General features: G+C 35.7%; 1 protein-coding gene across 12 annotated transcripts in view; it reads left to right on the forward strand.

The window, feature by feature from the left end:
• The window catches only part of sh3bgr (SH3 domain binding glutamate-rich protein), an 88113-nt gene that overhangs the window by 49039 nt on the left and 17813 nt on the right, over nucleotides 1-21261 (forward strand). For 4 of the 12 annotated variants that reach the window (XM_039744478.1, XM_039744480.1, XM_039744479.1 and 1 more), the window contains exons 2-7: nucleotides 4624-4809; nucleotides 5875-5955; nucleotides 7134-7205; nucleotides 11437-11472; nucleotides 15354-15380; nucleotides 19250-19276. In XM_039744478.1, coding sequence (XP_039600412.1) covers nucleotides 4624-4809; nucleotides 5875-5955; nucleotides 7134-7205; nucleotides 11437-11472; nucleotides 15354-15380; nucleotides 19250-19276 — 429 coding nt within the window. The remainder of the gene's footprint in view (nucleotides 1-4623; nucleotides 4810-5874; nucleotides 5956-7133; nucleotides 7206-11436; nucleotides 11473-15353; nucleotides 15381-19249; nucleotides 19277-21261) is intronic. The other 8 variants (XM_039744481.1, XM_039744484.1, XM_039744486.1 and 5 more) reach the window with 4 other exon arrangements.

Here is a 21261-nt window from a genome sequence, read left to right on the forward strand (position 1 = left end):
TATATAATCTCTTGCTTGTGTCTGAGGAGTGCCATCACCTCTAGCTTAAATAATAATCTCTCGAAGCGAATAATAAAAGATCTAGGTCTAATGGTATTTGATCCGCATACGCGATAAGCTGCTGCTATCTTAGAATCTGCTTTAAAGTCCTCTCCAATTATTTAAAAAAATAGTTCAGCTGCGAATTTCACTGGGTTTGAACTTTCTCGATTCTCAGGTAGACCTTTGATTCTAATATTATTCCTTCTGCTTCCATCTTCCAAAGCAGCAAGTCTGTCTCCGAGTTTTTTGCAGTCAGAGTTGGCAGTTGTTGCTTTTTGTTCAGCACTGGCAGCTAGATTTTCGGCTGTTTCAATCCGAGTTGTGAATGTCTCCTTGATATCCTCCAGTTGATCAACAACTCTTTAAATTTACCCAGCACCTGTCGCTGCTTCTTATTTGCCTTTTCCCTTGCCTTCTCGCTTTTCTTTATATCTCTCTTTATCTCTTGCATGAGCTCAGCGATCATCACCTTCAGTTCAGACAGATCAATTCTGCTTTCGTGCACTGTAGGTGAGGCGGCAGGCTCTATTGTAGCCGATGTTCCCGGTTCGCGTAGAGTAGTTGAAAGCGTGGACTGCGAGGCCTTTTCCAGTTTCAGATGAACTTCTCCAATCGGCGAGCTATCGTGACCTGTGTCACTCATGCTCGTACATTCGCTCCCCATTTCGCTCTCAGCTGGAGACAATGTATTTTTTAGTTTAAACACCTAACAATGCTTATGGATTGGTTGTCCATAGAGCATTTTTCAAATGTCATGCTTTATAATAGAACTTTTAGATGCAAGCTCCAATTTTAAATTGAAATGTCTATTCTAGGCAGTTTTGTTTGTTTAATGTTCAGTTAAGTGTTTGCCAGCTGAGGAGGCTCCAGAATCCCAAATGCCATCTGAAGCCTGCTTGACCTTCTCCTACAATGACATCACATCTACGCTCGAAAGCCCTCCACCACTCCCTGGATTGTATGTCACTGCAGATCAGATATGGAGAGACCTGGGAAACTCTGCATTAAACAAGGCTTCAGGTTCGGGTGGAGTCAACCCCAGGGTGCTGAAAATTTTGCCAGCCAGTACTCTGGGGTTCTTTATTCTCCCTTTCCCTGAATTTGCAGAAAGTTCCTTAGCTGTGGAAAACATCCTATCTGGATCCAGTGCCAAAGAAAGGACATTCCAGTGATCTCAAGGACTTCAGAGCAGTTGCTCATACTTCATACATCATGAAGACCTTTGTGAGACTGGTCCTGAAACAGCTACAGTGGGATGCAAAAGTTTGGGCAACCTTGTTTAATAGTCATTATTTTCCTGTATAAATCGTTGGGTGTTAAAAATGTCAGTTAAATATATCATATAGGAGACACACACAGTGATATTTGAGAAGTGAAATGAAGTTTATTGGATTTACAGAAAGTGTGCAATAATTGTTCAAACAAAATCAGGCAGGTGCATAAATTTGGGCACCACAAAAAAGAAATGAAATCAATATTTAGTAGATCCGCCTTTTGCAAAAATTACAGCCTCTAAACGCTTCCTGTAGGTTCCAATGAGAGTCTGGATTGTGGTTGAAGGTATTCTGGACCATTCCTCTTTACAAAACATTTCTAGTTCATTCAGGTTTGATGGCTTCCGAGCATGGACAGCTCTCTTTAACTCACACCACAGATTTTCAATTATATTCAGGTCTGGGGACTGAGATGGCCATTCCAGAACGTTGTACTTGTTCCTCTGCATGAATGCCTTAGTGGATTTTGAGCAGTGTTTCGGTCGCGTTCTTGTTGAAAGATCCAGCCCCGGCGCAGCTTCAGCTTTGTCACTGATTCCTGGACATTGGTCTCCAGAATCTGCTGATACTGAGTGGATTCCATGCGTCCCTCAACTTTGACAAGATTCCCAGTCCCTGCACTGGCCACACAGCCCCACAGCATGATGGAACCACCACCATATTTTACTGTAGGTAGCAGGTGTTTTTCTTGGAATGCTGTGTTCTTTTTCCTCCATACATAATGCCCCTTGTTATGCCAAAATAACTCAATTTTAGTTTCATCAGTCCACAGCACCTTACTCCAAAATGAAGCTGGCTTGTCCAAATGTGCTTGAGCATACCTCAAGCGGCTCTGTTTGTGCTGTGGGCAGAGAAAAGGCTTCCTCTGCATCACCCTCGCATACAGCATCTCCTTGTGTAAAGTGCGCCGAATGGTTGAACGATGCACAGTGACTCCATCTGCTGCAAGATGATGTTGTAGGTCTTTGGTGCTGGTCTGTGGGTTGACTCTGACTGTTCTCACCATTCGTCGCTTCTGTCTATCCGAAATCTTTCTTGGTCTGCCACTTTGAGCCTTAACTTGAACTGAGCCTGTGGTCTTCCATTTCCTCAATATGTTCCTAACTGTGGAAACAGACAGCTTAAATCTCTGGGACAGCTTTCTGTATCCTTCTCCTAAACCATAATGGTGAACAATCTTTGTCTTCAGGTCATTTTAGAGTTGTTTAGTGACCCCCATGTTGCTACTCTTCAGAGAAAATTAAAGGAGGAGGGAAACTTACAATTGACCCCCTTAAATACTCTTTCTCATTATAGGATTCACCTGTGTATGTAGGTCAGGGGTCACTGAGCTTACCAAGCCAATTTGAGTTCCAATAATTAGTTGTTTTGGAATCAATAAAATGACAACTGTGCCCAAATTTATGTACCTGCCTGATTTTGTTTGAACAATTATTGCACACTTTCTGTAAATCCAATAAACTTCATTTCACTTCTCAAATATTGCTGTGTGTGTCTCCTATATGATATATTTAACTGACATTTTTTATCGTAACAACCAACAATTTATACAGGAAAATAATGACTATTAACAAGGTTGCCCAAACTTTTGCATCCCACTGTATGATCCCTTATTTCAGAACGTCTAGATCCTCTGCAGAGACACAATATAATCACAACAAAAACATAAATATGAAATAAACAAACCAAAATTAAAATTGCGCCAACTTTTACAACATCTTCCAAATGCACATAAATGTTATGCCATACTGTATATGAATTTTCTGAAATTTTCATTCTAGTTGTGGAGATATATGTATTGTGTTTTATGGAATTTAATGGGTGTTACTGTATGATTTTGTTTAGAACTGTTTTTAGATTAATAAACACTGTACATACATGGATATGGTCAAATGTAATTTACAGTATGGGATAACGTTGTGAAAATAGCATGAGTTGTTCATTGAGTACATTAAAAATAGTAATGCTCAAATATCTATGAACTTCAATCAACAAATTTGATTAAACACACAAATCTACAATATAATATAATCTCTACATATATTAGATCCAACGTCTGTCTGTCTGTCTGTATGTCTGTCCACTTTTTACGACAGAACTACTTAATGGATTTAGTTTTTTTTCTAGAATTTGCATGAACATTCCAGTTGATTTAATGACTTTTCTCATAACGCTATCATAGTTCGGTTGCGGCACCAATTTATTTGCACAAATCCGAGAGACAGGCTGAGGGGAGGGGGAGGTGGAACCTCAGGAGTAGGGAGCTGGACGGGGCCACCCTCAATCACACGCCAGCCTCCATTCGAGTCGCTCTACCTCTCACGACGTGTTTGAGTGTACCTTGCTTCCGCTTAGCTAGCGATACCTTTTTGTTCAGCAGACATTATCATCTAGAGATTGCTAAAGAGTACCGTTTGACGTTTTTGAGAGAAAGATCACAGCTACGTGTGTTTTAGAGGGTACCTGCACATTGGCAGAGATATCACGGCCATGTGCTCTTCTCCCCATGCGGGGGATGCTCTTTCGTCAGAACTGAACATGATCAGATACGGTGGCAACATTTCACGTTGGAGCATACCTACCTTCCACTTGGCCAGAGATACCTTGCCAACTTTTTACATTTTGGCAAAGAGATCACAGTTATATTCTCGCCCCTGATAGCAAAATCATAAATATTGTATATTAAGAGGCCCTCGGATACAAAAGCTATCAATATAAATTCTTCATAATACAAATTATTATTAATTTTTTAAAAAATGTGATCGATTTTTAAAGTTTGTCCTGTTTCATTACTAAGCGGGTGGAACCGCAGGAGGCAGCTAGTATAATATAAAATGCTAAGGTCTATGTGTTTGTACGTTTTCTCAGTACAGTTTAATTGGTCAGTTGGGCTTTGATATGATTGGTTAGTCTGACTTTGGTGATGCTATCGAAAGAGGACATGCTAGTATGAGGTACACGAGGAAGAGCAAAATGTAGGAAACATACTGAGAGTTTTCTTCACACTTTAAATTCAAAGACTGGAAGGGGCTGAGGGACTGCCTGTCAAAAGAGGTTCAGACACATGAGAATACAGAGGAAGGGTTCTGAAGGTACACATAGGACAAAAGATGTAAGATATTTTTACATTTATTCTGTAACCTAATGTGGCTAGTACTATATAAATTGTGTTCTTTATGTTAAGCTGCACTGTGTAGTTATATTCTTTTGAAGTTCTTGTTAGATGCAGCCTTGAATTTCAGTCATTCCATGCACACCTTAGAGCACAGTACAGCTTGTCTCCTATGATGTTTTCTTCTACTTACAGATCAAAAAGAAGCAGCAAGATGTCGTGGGGTTCTTAGAAGCCAACGGGATTGATCATGAGCAGTTAGATATTGCCTGTAATGAAGACAACAGAATGTGGATGAGAGAAAATGTTCCTGGGGAGAAGAAGCCAACAAATGGGATCCCGTTGCCTCCTCAGATCTTTAATGATCAGAGTTATTGTGGGGTGAGAATCTTCAGGTTCACATTTAATGCAAAGTACTGCTGTTCTTCTGTACTGTAGATAAAATTCCATGATTTCAGGACTCCACAGAAGTCCTGGTAGTGTTTCTAAGCACTAAATCCATGCTTTTGAAATTTAGTTTCATCGTTCAAATGTTCCAAAAGAAAACCCATGCAAATTTCAAGCTTTCTGAATTTCTTGAAAGGGTTTAGGGATATGGTGTTACCAGAATAGTCCTAAGGTGATCTACAGCATTCATTTGTCATGTATTAAACAGGAAATTCATGACCTTCAAACACCCTCTACTAATTTGGATATTAATTAAGGCTTTCACATACTGTTGAACTATTTGGAGTTCTGAGTTGTGAAGTTCACCTGCCTACTTCAGTGCATTCATGTGGGCTTCTAGTCAATCGATTTGGAAAAAAAATGCGAGATCACTGTGTATTTGTTAATTTTCCTGCCAAAAAAAGTAAATAAAGATAAATGGTATTTTTTGTGGAAATAAAGAGCAAAATAAAAGTGTGTATCTTTTCACTCCAAATGCATTTCGACTACAAAATGGCATTTCAGGCTGGGTAGGATTTATGTTTTATTTTAACAATTGACTAAGGTGAAAGATCAGCATTACAACACAACACGGACAATTCGGGTAGCTTTGTCTTTTCCAAACTGTCCAAGTTATAACTCTGAGTTTGTTGAGCGCTCACATAGTATTTCCTACTCGACAACTCGGATTTACCATCTTTCTGAGAGCTGGTACCATATAAAGACACTTAACCAGCTTTGTCAACTGAAAGGTGACAACAGATTAAGCTCACCAAATCATGCAAATTCATTTAGTTTCAAAGCAGTTGTACCTTTTCTCAAAGCAAGTTTAGTGAACTAAAAACCTATTTTGGTTTATAGCAAAGGATACCATATGATTAATAATGATGATTAATGATGATTAATAAGGACGAAAGAAATTTACCATAGTAAGAATGTTTTAAGGCAAATATAGAAGATATGAAGATAAAGTATTGCGGTATAAAAATATTAAATACAGTATGTTCTGTTATTTTTCAGGACTATGAGACATTCTTTGATGCAAAGGAACAAAACCAGGTTTTTGCATTTCTAGGCCTTGCTCCTCCTCCTGGATCAAAGGTTTGCAGCCTATGTTTATTATCTGTGTGTATGTTTTTAATAAAAGTCAGAGAATGTGGCATTTTGGTATTTGGTTCACTATAATAATCACTAGCCTAACTTTTTGCTGTAATGGAATCCCCAAACCTACCTCTTTATTAATGATGTTGTTTGTCTATGTGAAGTTGAAGTTTTCTTTCTAAATTTGCTATCAAAGACTAATCTTCGGTTGCCCAGACCTAGAAAAGTTGCCTTCATTGTATTACATTTTTTGTTATCAAAGGGTGTATATAATAATCTTGATTGCATTTGTGTAACAATATTTGTACTGTATTTAGTATAATTTGTGGTTAGTTTGTGTAATGAGACAGATTTCACTTATTTTGCAAAATAAGAACATAATGTATGAACAAATGAATAAAGAAATCTGGAAGGGCCTGTTTGATTCATGACAGTATTCTTTTCAAGACATAAAAGTCACTGGGAATTGATTCTATATCTCACCAATAGTCATTTCTACTGCACTATTTCTCTTCTGGTTCAGCTACACTCCTGAATCTCATCTTACATGAACTCTACCTGATATGAGAGAACTTGTCGATTTTTTGTGGTCAATGGGACTCACAGAATTGAACTTGAATGTGTTCTGAGCTGTTCAGTGTAGAATGCACAGGATATCAGGAGTTCTGACTTAAATTTGAATGGTCATAATGCAGAAGAGTACATACGAAAGCAAATTACATTTTCCTCACGAAGAATACTGTTAATTATAAATTCACAGAGGCTGACAGAAGACTTCATTTAATATATGAAGATGATGATATATGGAAAGATCTAAGTTTCACATTTATACCTGGGCTTACTGTCGTCTCTGGGGAGTTACGATGAAGTTCACACCCTACAGATGGCTGTCTGCTAATTAATTAAAACATTATTTATTATTTACTTTTTGTATTGGTTGATGCTTTTGAACTTATCTAAAATAATTACTAAATAAAATTTGTGTACTTTAATTTTAAGGAGTTATCCTACATATTACTTTTTGAGTCTTTAGAAAGTGATCTTTGACTTACTTTACTGATATATTTTATATTGCAATTGACCAATTCATTTGCCGTACTATATTTTAACTTGACTAATTGTGATTAAAAAGTTTTTTGATGATTAGTCTCTCAATTGTAGTTATTTTTTTAATGCAGGAAGCCCAACTTGCTGAAAAGGCTCATATTCTTCAGAATGGGAATGTCCCACTTGAAGAGCACAAATCTACAGTAATGTTTTAGTATTTTCACCCAGTATTTTCCTTTTCCAGAACTTTAACCATCTTCCGCTTCGACCTCCACCCTGTTTTCTCCTTACAGAGCACGGTCTAACTGTTTTGCTTTTAATCTGAGCCTTTCTTTTTGTCAGATTTAACTCAACCCTTTGTTTGCATTCACATACAACTAGATTCTAATTTTATTCTAATTTTAGCATGGCAAACCTCTTTTTTATGTATTCACCTGGATATTGTGAAGAATAACCTTTAACGCACTCCTCATGTAACACTTTTTCCATGGTTTTAAATAATTGATTATTATTTTTCCTGGATGTGATTCATGAATATGTAATTCTAGAAAATTATCAAGAAAAGAATGGGACCATGTGGTACATCCATTGATTTTATATGTGACTATCATATGAGATACTGATGGAATGTTCTGGTTTAAAGTCACATGTGAGAGAGCAGTGATTGTCCATTCACTTGTAGATCCATGCATGCCGCAAGCTTGTTGAAAGTGGAATGTCCAATGTGAGAAGTGCCAGTACGCAATGCTGCAAATACATTATAAGCCCATAAAGAGAAGCGCTAGTACAGAGTACTAATGCATACTGACCTGTATGTTTATTTTAAAACTAGACAAGATAAAGACATTCTCTAAAATTGGAATTATTTTTTTTAATAATGTCAACCTCAATAGGGCTACAGCGTCCAGATTGAAAACCATTGCCTTAGACAGCAAAGGGTGTGAAACAATACAAGCATTAAATGTGATTAAGGAAAAATAACACAACATGCCTTTGAAAATTAATCATATGTATTAACACGTTAACTGTGACAGCTCTAATATATATGTATACATTACCTAATTCCCTGTTTTAGGACAACACTAAAAACTCTAGTGTATACTCAAAATAAAACAGTAAAATAAAAATTAAATACATGGAAAAGAGCAAAATAAATAATAACAACAAAAATACAGTCTGGGCAGAGGTTATGTTGTAATCTGTAATGAAAGATGGTTTCTATGTTGACAGCTCAATCCACAATTCTGTCCAAGTGTACCTCCTCAAACCTACATAATCAACCACTGCAAGTTAATAACGAATCACTTAGTGTTGAATTACTTTTTAAACTATTATGATGAAAATAATCAAGGTCTTTTAAAATCAATCTGCTTCTGGTCATAGGTTTTGATTTAAATGAAAATGTGAACAATTATTTATCTCATCTGTTCTCTTTCATAGGTTTAAATTTCCTAGCTATTGATGATCTAAGGAAGCTTTTCTACCCATAAACATGCACTGCTTTTGCAGGTTCTGTGTTGCTGCTCACTGTTTGCTCTTTAGAGAACCACTGATAACAAAGCTATTTTTGCTCGGGATTCTTTATAACTGTGTAATGTGTTAAAAATAAAATATGAGTGTAAAGTTTTAATGTGCAGCCTGTGATTCATATCAGAAATCTAAAACAAAAAAGAAAGACAGAATTACTTTTTACTCCTTGAAAGAAGTTACACTCTTTATACGTTATTCATTAGAATAATGTATAAAGAATTAGAAATTTTAGACGTTACTCATTCTATGTCAGTAAATCAGTTTGTGGGGCTAATTCATTCCACTATTTAAAATTATGTAGATAAGTTTAATAATTTCTTGTAATAATAATTTAGTATTCCACATTCAACAAAACAATCAAAATAACATTTAAAATATATTATCTTTTCTGTCCAGCTTCAGTTAAATAGCTTTTTTTTAACACAGACATGCTGCATCCATCTAATTGTGAGGAACATCTACCAGGTAGTTCTCCCCATGTCTACATGGGTTTCCTCCCACAGTCCAAAGACATGCAGGTTAGGTGCATTGGCGATCCTAAATTGTCCCTAGTGTGTGCTTGGTGTGTGGGTGATTGTGCCCTGCGGTGGGCTGGCGCCCTGCCCAGGTTTTGTTTCCTGCCTTGCGCCCTGTGTTGGCTGGGATTGGCTCTAGCGGACCCCCGTGACCCTGTAGTTAGGATATAGTGGGTTGGATACTGGATGGATGGATGGATGGATCTGCCAAGTAAAGTGATTTATTTTTCCCAACTAGTGGAGGGGATTTCTTCAGTAAAATGTGTCTGGCAGGCAAATTAGGTATTTCAGTGTTAGTGTCCATTTTGTAGAATGGGATGATGTTATATATTTGTAAAACCAAAAGAGTTGCAGTTTTCTCTCCACTTCTTAAACTTTGTTCAGAAGGCTGGCTGCATGAAATATCTGCATGGGACAAATTCTTCATGAAGTGCTTCTGGACCCATTTTGAAAAGACAGTAGAACAAGCACTAAGATTTTTGGAATTTTCCAGGCCCATTTTTAGTGGTTTCCCTTGTTTTCGACACATGTAGTGCATGAGGCAAAGTGAAATTTGATAATGTACATATATACAATTGTTTTTATTGCATGGACATCAACAGAAAAGATCACCAGTTGCTGTTTTTCACAAGTGAACTTAGTAATTGTAATTAAAACAAATGACAAACAGTTGGAGACCATACAGTCCACCGTGCTCATTTAATTATCTAATGACTAATGTGTCCCAATATCACAGCTACATAACTTTGAACGTTTCTGCTTTAGCTACATGACTTGATAGTTTGTTTCAGAATATCACATTCTTTTGTATGTGGGGAACCGTTTTCTAGTTTCAGTCTAAAAATGTACTTTCCCTTTGCCTATATATTTACCATTTTGCTTCCATCAAAATTAACACTCATCCCAACCCCAACAACAGATCTTCTGGAAATAAATGATAAATATACTGATGTAACGAGGTCATTGTTTTTTCTTTCGTGAATTTCATTTGACATATCCATGCACGTGTGATCTCTTTCCCTTTCACAAGCCAGCATGCATTGCATTACTTTCTCTTTCAACAAGGCCTTGTGAGCTTGCTTCCTATAAGCTACACACATAGTCTTATGCGGTGTGATACGGAAACAACTTGGATGTAAGATGCAGCACAATTTTAAGTTTGGAAACCTGTGAAAAGTGTGGCTTAAATTGGAGATGATATAGTATATACCGTAGAGTCAGCTGTGTAGGACAATGGGGAATTATGGTCAAGGAGACCTTCCTTTGTTTTACAGTTGAAGCTATCCTGAGGCATTTATTCTGAGGATTTGTCTTACCTCACCTCCTGATGTCAAATCATTTTGTACAGGTTATTTCTCAAAGCTGTTGTAATCCTATGATGGGAATAGTATGATAAAAAATAACTAATAACCCTCTCTGTCTTGTTGCTGCATCCATGGAGATGCTGAGTGTCAAAGAATGTATGTGTCAATCTGATGCATATTTCTCACCAAATTCTAATCCCCAGTAAGCCAGATGAAGCAGACCAGAGTTTCAGTAGGATGACTTAATTAACCACCGAAAAATTCAAAGGAGGATACATTGTAATTGCCTTTTAAAGCTGAATATTTATTTATTTGTGAGTGTGGTTAATCAATAAAGACACATGCAAGGTTAACAGATGATCAAATAATGTGCACACTTGCGTTTCAGCGTGTCGAGCACAAAAACTAATACATGTGCATGCTCATGCATAACCAGTGTGCGAGATAACACAACAGACAGTGTGCTCAGAATTTTGTACACAGGTCTGAAAATGAAAAGTATTTGTCATAGCGATGTTAAAAAACAATTTACAAAAACACAAGAATATGTTGTGTCTGGTGCACGTCAGAAAGTTGGTGTACACATTTACATAAATTAGGTACATTTATAATTGACTTAGCAAGATCATCTAAGTGAATGTGGCATTTCATTTTCTTCATAGCAGGTTCCCTTTTATGTATTACACGTCTTTTAAGTTTAATATATTTTTCAAAAAGAATACAAACACTTGGCTTATGTTTTTGTCAATGTCTTAAGCCTGCGTATGAATTATTAAAGTGTTTTATCTCTTGTCTAAAGTAGGCTAAAACACCCCACTTTGTGACTAAGAAAGAAGAATATTCAGGAGACGGCTTTACACCGAACTAACGCTGCAAATTCAAATCTTTTTTCCCCTATGTACTTTCTTCCATAACATAAAAACAACTTACCCATTCTGTACATCTTCCATTGCATGCGACTAACAACACAAGGACATTTGTTTGGTCTTTTCTCTTCTGACACCCAGCTCCCTTTGTTTCTTCTTACTGTAAAACGTGGTTGGTTGTGAGGCCTGATTGCCATTCACTCTCTCTTTTGCCTAAAGGATCTTAACCACGAGGAAGAGGAGATTGCAGACAAGGTATTTTTTTCATGCTAAATAATTGGAAAGGAACTTCAGTTTCTATATGCTGTAATAAATGGTACTTTAACTATTTATAAGAATGTCTGAACTTTTCGTTTATTGTTACCAACTCTGCTTCATACTTTTGTTTCCTATTATCATATTTTACAATGATATTCTCTAAATTTATTAGCCATGCTAATGCAATGGCAGATGTGAACCGTCTCTTATATTTTCTGTATGTAACGCATACCGTGTGTATGGTGTTTATATATGTAAAATTACTAAGATTATTTAATTTTACTATGCACTCTCTTTAACATAAAAGGTATAACATTTCTATTTCAGTATGGCTACTGGTGTTATTTTTACTTGATTACATTTATTTTTAAATTCTTCTCCTTTTCATCTCTTCCTACTATTATGTGTGGTTGATGTACTTGATCAATCCATTTATTTTAAAATAAAATTTGCAAATCTGCCATTTAAGCCAAGGCATTTTAGAACATTAGATCTTTTGAGGAAGGTTTAAGTTTTAAGAATATTTTTATGGTGGGACAGTGGTGGAAGGGCTAGTGGAGCTGCCTCACATGTCCAGAAAACTTGGTTTCAACCTCGGCCTGGTCATTGTCTGTCCAGATCCTGCACATTCTTCACTTGTCTGCATAGATTTTTCTCTAAACATCTATTCACTTTCAGAAGTTGCGGATGTTAGTTTATTTGACAACTTTAAACAGTCTCAATATAAGTGACAATGGATGTGTCTGAATCAGTGAATTTCACATTTGGTTTTTGCCTTACAACTAATTTTGCTGAAAGTGGCACCACCTAGTGACCTGGAGACTCTGAACTAGATTAAGTGGATTCACATGAGTGTGTTATTGCAAAATTTCTAGTCCAGTCAACATTCTCAGTGATAAGCTACTACTCAACAATTAACACTAAACGTGTTACTTGTAAGCACAGTTATGTTTTACAAGTTATTTTCTCGTTAGCTGTGCTACCTGTCTATGACGAGTTGAAATCTAATTAATTAATGTAGACCTTGGCGTTAATGTTTGCAGTGCACCATCTTTTACTATATATTTTGTAAGGCATGTGTTAATAAAATGCACTACATTTGTCATTTCAATAGATGGCAAATCATAAAAATTTGTAGTAATAAAATGCATTATTACAAATGTCTGTGATGTGCCATCTGTTGGAATGACAAAGACATAGCAACCAGACAGACACACAGATACACAATGTTTTGCCTGTTTTATTACAGTATTTTGAAACCTTAATATTTCTTCTTTGTTACTTTCTGTCATGAATTTTATTCCTTTGCAACCCACAGGTAAGAAGGATTTCAAGTCAAGCAAACAACTCATTTAATCTAGATGTGGTTACCATAAATACTACTGTTTTATAGGATTTTATATGAAATTTTGTGATTTATGTAAGGTCCATGACAGAGATAACCGTTAATTACCTGTTGACACTAACACAAGTTTTTAGACAACAGACATGAAAAGTCAAATTAGATAACAGCAGTAGTCATGTTTTGCTTATCAAAAGACAAGGCTCCAATTAAAACTGTACAATGAAGATTTAAAAAAAAATGATCAACAGTCAGAATACGAGGAGTCATACCTTCTTACAATTTGTTTTCCGAGGTCGCGTTGCATTCACTTTATTCCGAATGTCTGACAAAAATTCAAAATGGATTTGAAACAAGTAGTGCTTTATGCAGCCATGACTGATTTGTGGCTGAGTAGAACTATGAAAGCATGACTGACCATAACAGAACATTATACTGATGAGGATTATATGCTGAACAGCAGATGCTTGTATTGCTGCTTTCTAAAATTAGTGTACCTTTCATTACACTGCTTTCCTGAAGAATGTCAAGGACTGAGTCTGGTAGCAGGAGGAAACATTGTTTTACCATTGAAATAAGTTTTCAAGCTTACTATTTAGTTTATATCTTCACATTTAATGATTTTTATGTACCAGTACACAAAAACTATTAGGTTGTATTTACATTAACTTCTTAATTTTATGTTCTTGTCATTTATGATTACTTTTTACATATACATGTAACATTTGTTTTCTTGATACAGACTAATCCCAATTTAACATTCCTATATTTAACATTTTCTCACATTTTTTTGACCCTCTGACATACATACTGTATCTTTTATTAGAGCATATGATTATGTTGTGGACAGTGCTTTTTTATTTTTCTTGATTTTGTTGTAATCACAAAACATTCCATACAAATAGATCAATTTTTACAAAAATAGGATCGAAAACAAATCAACCCCCACCCCTGAGAAAGAGAGGATGGTCAGTAGAGTAAAACTTTAAGCTGGTAGAAATAAGTAAATAGATGAATTAATAAGTGAATAAAGATAAATGGAGAAGAAAAAGAAATGGGGAGAGACTCTGCTTCCTCAGTGCTTTAAAAAGCTTATTTTAAAATGTTATTGATTAGATCCTGCCAGGTTTTGAAAATGTTCTGCACAGATCCTCTAAGTGAGAATTTCATTTTTTCCAATTTCAATTAGTATAAAACATCAGTTACCCACTGCCTTAACAGAGGAGAGTAAGGATTCTTCCAGTCAGGCATTTTCAATGGGGAGAGGCGGTGATAGCTGGTTTTTCAGAAGGAACATTAGCTTTAGAAAAAAAGGAATTTTTATGTTATATTTAAATTTTATTATGTAAATATTTGTATATCAGATACTTACTTATTACAAATAATGGCACACTTTTATAAGTGTACTGTATCTTTACTGTAACAAATAAAAAAACATTATTAAGCACAATTTTTTCATATATATATATATATATATATATATATATATATATATATATATATATAATCTAAATGATTTTCTAATACCAAATTTTAGCACAAAGTATTTGTTGTAACTCTATTGTTTGTTGGGACAGAAAGTGATAGTAAAGCTTCACTTGAGCAGTTTTTGTTTCAACTGAAGTGTCATTGCACCCTGTCAGAGTTTCAGTTTTTCCCTGTTTCAGACTTTAAACCTTGTATACCGACAGATTTTTCCTAATAAGTTTCTAATAAGTACACAATGGCTTTTGCTAAAAAAAAAGAGTGTCACAGCGGTCTTGTAAAATGTTCCAGAAAACAGTTGTTAGTGTGAATGGTTCAAGGTTTTCATGCAGTGATGTCAGACAGGCTGAAAACAAGAAAGCAAAGCTGCCCCCATTTTCCACAATGTTTTTCTGTCTCTCTTAATGACATAAACCTACTCAGTCATAATATAAAGTAACCATCCAACCACAATTTTAACAATTATGTATGCTGCTGCATTTGTTTTTTTTTCTAACTTGTGTGGATGTTGGGGGGATATTTTAAATTACATATCCAAAGAGAGCTGAGATTTCAGCTGTGACATTAAAAGAATAACCAAAACTTTTTAGAAAAGTAAATATTATTAGTTGATTGCTATCCCCTTATTTGATCTATTTTGTTGTGGAATGCTTTTATTAGTTACTGATTTTATTTGCAACATTCATTCGAGAGTTGACTGTAACATGCTGTTTTTTAAATAGATAATATTGCAGTAAGTTAATTATGTTATAAATGTCTGTCTTCCTATTTTATCAGTGCATCCTCCATATCTGTCTGATACAAATTTGTTCAGAACTTCTTCTTTGTTATATATTAATTTATATTTACATGTTTCTATGCATACAATATATTATTATATATAGCTACAGTAAATCTGTCTGATTTATTGTTTATTTAGTAAATTGCCTTTCGTAGCAGACAAAGATCATAAATATAATGTAATATTACATACCTGATGCGGGAGTGTCACAATTGATGATCGGCTGAGTTTTTCATGTTAACTTTTCTTTTATTGGTGTTTTCTATTCAGGAGGAAGATGAGTTATTAGCTATAGAGGTAGAATACATTTATTCTTCGTCTAACTTCCAGTGTGCTGTTCTCATATTTAAAATATTCATCTTTACAGAGTAACTCTCTCTCTACCAAATAATACCCATTTTCAAACCATTTGTTATGTGTTTTTTATTTACTAAACAGAAGCCCTTCTTTATCATCTTGTGGTGTTGAATGTATTGATAAATAGCCTAACTTGAAAGTTTGAATAATAAATAATCGCATGATGAAGTATGCTATTCAAACAAAAAATATTGCGTCTTCTAAGAAATAATGTTTACTTTCAGTCTAGACAAAACTCATCATGTTTGAATGATTGCATATTTTTAACTGTTAATTCTTTGAATAAAAGATGATGATAGATTGAAAAAACGAAATAAAGTATCGCAGGACTGAGGAGTTGAGGACATTTTGCTTGTGTCAGAGTTTAATAGAAAATACCTTGTGAAAACTGCACATCAGTGGTTTAAAGGGACTGAAATGTATATGTATGTATTCCTTAAAATTTTTTACCCACATCCATCTCTAATTAAAGTAGTGTATTTTAAATATCAAACATCTAATCTCTATTACTGAGGCTTTAATATACTCTTCAGTACGCCACTTTGACCCAGGTATTGAGATAATATTGTCTGGTGGTATCCCTGGAAATTCCCAATGCTACATTTTATTTAGTTGATGATTTTTTCAGAACTCGCTTACAGATGTCCATGACCTATGTACATGGTTCAGTTTTTGTACTGGTGATTGCACAATTCTGCACCCTAGCCACATGGCCACACTACTTACATTGATCATATTGCACATGAAAGTATGTACAGTATGTATGACTATGTCTCATTACATCATATAAATAAACTACTAAAGAGGTTGTATGCATTTTTGACTAAAAATACACATTTTCTATCTCTGAATTAAATATATATATAAAAATGCAGTCAATAAAACAATTAATTACAAGAAGTTTTCTAAACCTGAAAAGAAGGAAATGACGAAGAAAGTGTATTAACAAGCAAAGTACCTAGCAATGATTTGACTGAAAGAAAAAGACAACAACTCAGTTGTAGAATTGCCTACAATACTCCTGTGTTTCATCGTGTAGAGTCTTATGGTGGCCCTATTTCCCCTTTATGCTCTTTATTGTGTAGATCTTAATGACATGTTTAAAATCCCATACACTTATCACTCTGTGATCAGGTACTTTAGCAATTCCTACCCCATTCCCTTTTACATCAGTAACTTCTTAGACAGAGAAAAGAAACAGGCAGGAGTTAATTTTTACATTTAATTTTGTATTATTGATGAAAATTCACAAAATATGAAGGAAGCAGAATACTATGTGAATATTGGCAAACCATATCTTTACAGCCTAAGTAACAGTGCACCTTCTGTACTTATCTTGAGTCTAGTTTAGTTTGCGTGACGTTTGAATGGAGTCTTGAAACAAGTCGCATGCCTGTCTCAATATGGCCGCTGAGATACATTTGTCTTCATCATGGTCTTTGCTTCATGGCCGCCAGATGTTGAGAGAGAGAGGGCAAGGTGACCATCTTTATACCATTCTTACCGCAAAACACAAAGCAGTGGGGAGTCATAGTACAGAAAGGTCTCCTATTCAGAACCAATCATAAACGTCCATATTTTAGACCAATAGAATGAATTTACCTGGCCCTTCCTGACCAGTTACCAATGAAAGCGCTCAGGTACAACTCATCCTCCAGTTGCTTTGTTTAGTCAGTTTATGACCATCTTGCAGTGAATGGCTTATACAGTGGGATGCAAAAGTTTGGGCAACCTTGTTAATAGTCATTATTTTCCTGTATAAATCGTTGGTTGTTACGATAAAAAATGTCAGTTAAATATATCATATAGGAGACACACACAGTCATATTTGAGAAGTGAAATGAAGTTTATTGGATTTACAGAAAGTGTGCAATAATTGTTCAAACAAAATCAGGCAGGTGCAAAAATTTGGGCACCGTTGTCATTTTATTGATTCCAAAACTTTTACAACTAATTATTGGAACTCAAATTGGCTTGGTAAGCTCAGTGACCCCTGACCTACATACACAGGTGAATCCTATAATGAGAAAGAGTATTTAAGGGGGTCAATTGTAAGTTTCCCTCCTCCTTTAATTTTCTCTGAAGAGTAGCAACATGGGGGTCACAAAACAACTCTCAAATGAACTGAAGACAAAGATTGTTCACCATCATGGTTTAGAAGAAGGATACAGAAAGCTGTCCCAGAGATTTAAGCTGTCTGTTTCCACAGTTAGGAACATATTGAGGAAATGGAATACCACAGACTCAGTTCAAGTAAAGGCTCGAAGTGGCAGACCAAGAAAGATTTCGAATAGACAGAAGCGATGAATGATGAGAACAGTCAGAGTCAACCCACAGACCAGCACCAAAGACCTACAACATCATCTTGCAGCAGATGGAGTCACTGTGCATCGTTCAACCATTCGCGACTTTACACCAAGGAGATGCTGTATGCGAGTGATGCAGAGGAAGCCTTTTCTCTGCCCACAGCACAAACAGAGCCGCTTGAGGTATGCTCAAGCACATTTGGACAAGCCAGCTTCATTTTGGAATAAGGTGCTGTGGACTGATGAAACTAAAATTGAGTTATTTGGGCATAACAAGGGGCGTTATGCATGGAGGAAAAAGAACACAGCATTCCAAGAAAAACACCTGCTACCTACAGTAAAATATGGTGGTGGTTCCATCATGCTGTGGGGCTGTGTGGCCAGTGCAGGGACTGGGAATCTTGTCAAAGTTGAGGGACGCATGGATTCAACTCAGTATCAGCAGATTCTGGAGACCAATGTCCAGGAATCAGTGACAAAGCTGAAGCTGCGCCGGGGCTGGATCTTTCAACAAGACAACGACCCGAAACACTGCTCAAAATCCACTAGGGCATTCATGCAGAGGAACAAGTACAACGTTCTGGAATGGCCATCTCAGTCCCCAGACCTGAATATAATTGAAAATCTGTGGTGTGAGTTAAAGAGAGCTGTCCATGCTCGGAAGCCATCAAACCTGAATGAACTAGAGATGTTTTGTAAAGAGGAATGGTCCAAAATACCTTCAACCACAATCCAGACTCTCATTGGAACCTACAGGAAGCGTTTAGAGGCTGTAATTTCTGCAAAAGGCGGATCTACTAAATATTGATTTCATTTCTTTTTTGTGGTGCCCAAATTTATGCACCTGCCTGATTTTGTTTGAACAATTATTGCACACTTTCTGTAAATCCAATAAACTTCATTTCACTTCTCAAATATCACTGTGTGTGTCTCCTATATGATATATTTAACTGACATTTTTTATCGTAACAACCAACGATTTATACAGGAAAATAATGACTATTAACAAGGTTGCCCAAACTTTTGCATCCCACTGTAGGTTCTAAGTTCAAACACAGTCAACCGTGCCAAGATGGTCTGATGCTCCATTGACCTTATCATAAAATTCAAATCCTGAGTCAGTGCTAAAGACTGCAAGGGCTGATTAGGTAAACATCATAACACAGCTATTCTCATCAATAAAGTAAAACATGTCTCCTGAAACACCATCTAATATAACATTTGCTTTGTCTAACTTGCAAATAAAGACACACAAAATATTTAGAAAATGTTAGAAATCACTCCGCCACATCATGGAAATCCTGTTATTAATCTTATATTCATCATTTCTCCCCTCTTTGTTTTACTTGTCTTCATTGATATGATTTATTTATGTGTATTTTTTGTTTTTGTAATTTACTGCTGTTCCTGTGTGTCTTTGCCTTATGGTCTGCTGAATCCTTTCTTAGCATGACTTTACTTTTGCCTGCCTTCTTTTTAAATACATTTTTGTTCATTGTTTAGGATGAAGATGAGCAGCCTGCCACCGAGGTACATGCATTTCTCTCAGTTGCCTCAGGATAAATTTTCAATATATCAGCAGTAGACAGTCTCAATTAAATACAGGGTGGTCCAGATCTAATTATGCAGATCCAGATCATCTGAATGACTTATGCGGGGACGATTCCAGTTTGGCGCGAAGATGATTCTTCATGTCGTCAGTTCGCACACTTTTCGATGGTCCAGTATTTTTTGGGTGATTTTCTATGTAATAAACTTAACAAGTTATAGCTTAATGAAAATTGCATAATTAGATCTGGACCACCCTATACTTCCATTTGTAAGGAATTAAATTATTAGAGTATTTCATACTTCACACTTTTAATTCCTTATAATTTCAGGAGATTGTTTGTCAGTCTCAGTCTTTCCTAATAATAACATTCACCTTAAAATTATCTTAAGAACAGCAAATACTGCTAACTCATTCATTGTAAACATTACCATTGTGATTATATGTTTGCGTATATGTAGTGATTGCATCCAGAGTTTTATTTTTTGTATTTTGCTGAAGGTAGAGTGTTTTGATCCACATTAACTTATTACTTATGCTGTCAGTTATGATTATTTTATTCTGATTTATAATTAGCATTATTTTGTAACATTGGACTTTTATTATGGTCAGTGATGGCAAAGGAGATTACAAAATTTGGATAAAGAGGGATTTTATGCAAGACTGGAAAATAAGTTGCTCAAAAAAGAAGTCATCCAAAAAAAAAGTGGAGGTTTGTTGCCAATAAGATAATAAAGTACAGTACTACCAAACATCAAAACCAAAACCAAATCCAAACTTACAGTATATTGTATGCCACCATCTTAAATACTAGCTGCATGATGATGTTATGGGCCATGGCCATGTAACCAGAGCAATCTTTGTCACTATTGGAGCCTGAAAATAAGCTGTGATTCTGGGGCTGACAAAAAAAACTGCAAGACAGCACAGTGATTACATCATAAAATAAGTAAGAATTAAAATAAAATAATTAAAACAGCATAAGTAATAAAGATTTCTTTCTAAATACTAGAGAGCATTCATCACACACATGGCTCAGACGTAAATAGAAAGGTAATCAACATAATGTACACTTATCATGGTATCACTGACTTGACTGAGGTATTTGTAGCTATTGAACAGGAACTGATTTGTAAAAAAACTATTGCCTCTCTCTATTTTTAATCATTTGTGTATGAAGTTTGACAGGGTGAATATTAAAAAAGTCTCTACTAAAAATACAATGTGAATACAAATTAAAGTGTTATTTGTCTTATTCAGAAAGTATGTAGGGTATAAAGTGGTAGAAGTTATGTTATATATGAGATAGCAGGTATTCTAATAATTGTTTGGATTATTTATTACTAGCAAAATACCCGCGCTTCGCAGCGGAGAAGTAGTGTGTTAAAGAAGTTATGAAAAAGAAAAGGAAACATTTTAAAAATAACGTAACATGATTGACAATGTAATTGTTTTGTGACTGTTATGAGTGTTGCTGTCATCAAGGATTTGATTATCATTATTTCTTTCAATCAGGTTCGTATTTGTAGGACGTGCTGTGTTCAAGTTACATTCCGTGTTTGTCAACCGTTATAAAGATAACAGGTTTCATTCATCGAAGTGTTCACTACCCAAATCGCTTCTCGTGAATCTAAGATGTTGAACAGGCATTCCTGGTATTAGCTTGTGGATTTGCCTGCAAATATTTAGTGGCAGCATGTCTATTAAGTTGTGGATTTGCCTGAGAGTATTTAGCGACAGCATGTATATTAACTTGTGGATTTTTCTGCGAGTATTTAGCGACAGTGTCTCTATGAACTTGTGGATTTGCCTGCGAGTATTTAGCGACAATGTGTCTATTAACTTGTGGATTTTTCTGCGAGTATTTGGCAGCAGCATCACAAAATTGTTTCCGTCTAGCTGCATCAGAAAATGTACCACGACGTCTGACATGCCTCCTTTTTACTGTTTTCTCCCAGCTTGGATT

The sequence above is a fragment of the Polypterus senegalus genome, chromosome 2, assembly GCF_016835505.1.
Source record: "Polypterus senegalus isolate Bchr_013 chromosome 2, ASM1683550v1, whole genome shotgun sequence".
Classification (NCBI taxonomy): Eukaryota; Metazoa; Chordata; class Cladistia; order Polypteriformes; family Polypteridae; genus Polypterus; species Polypterus senegalus.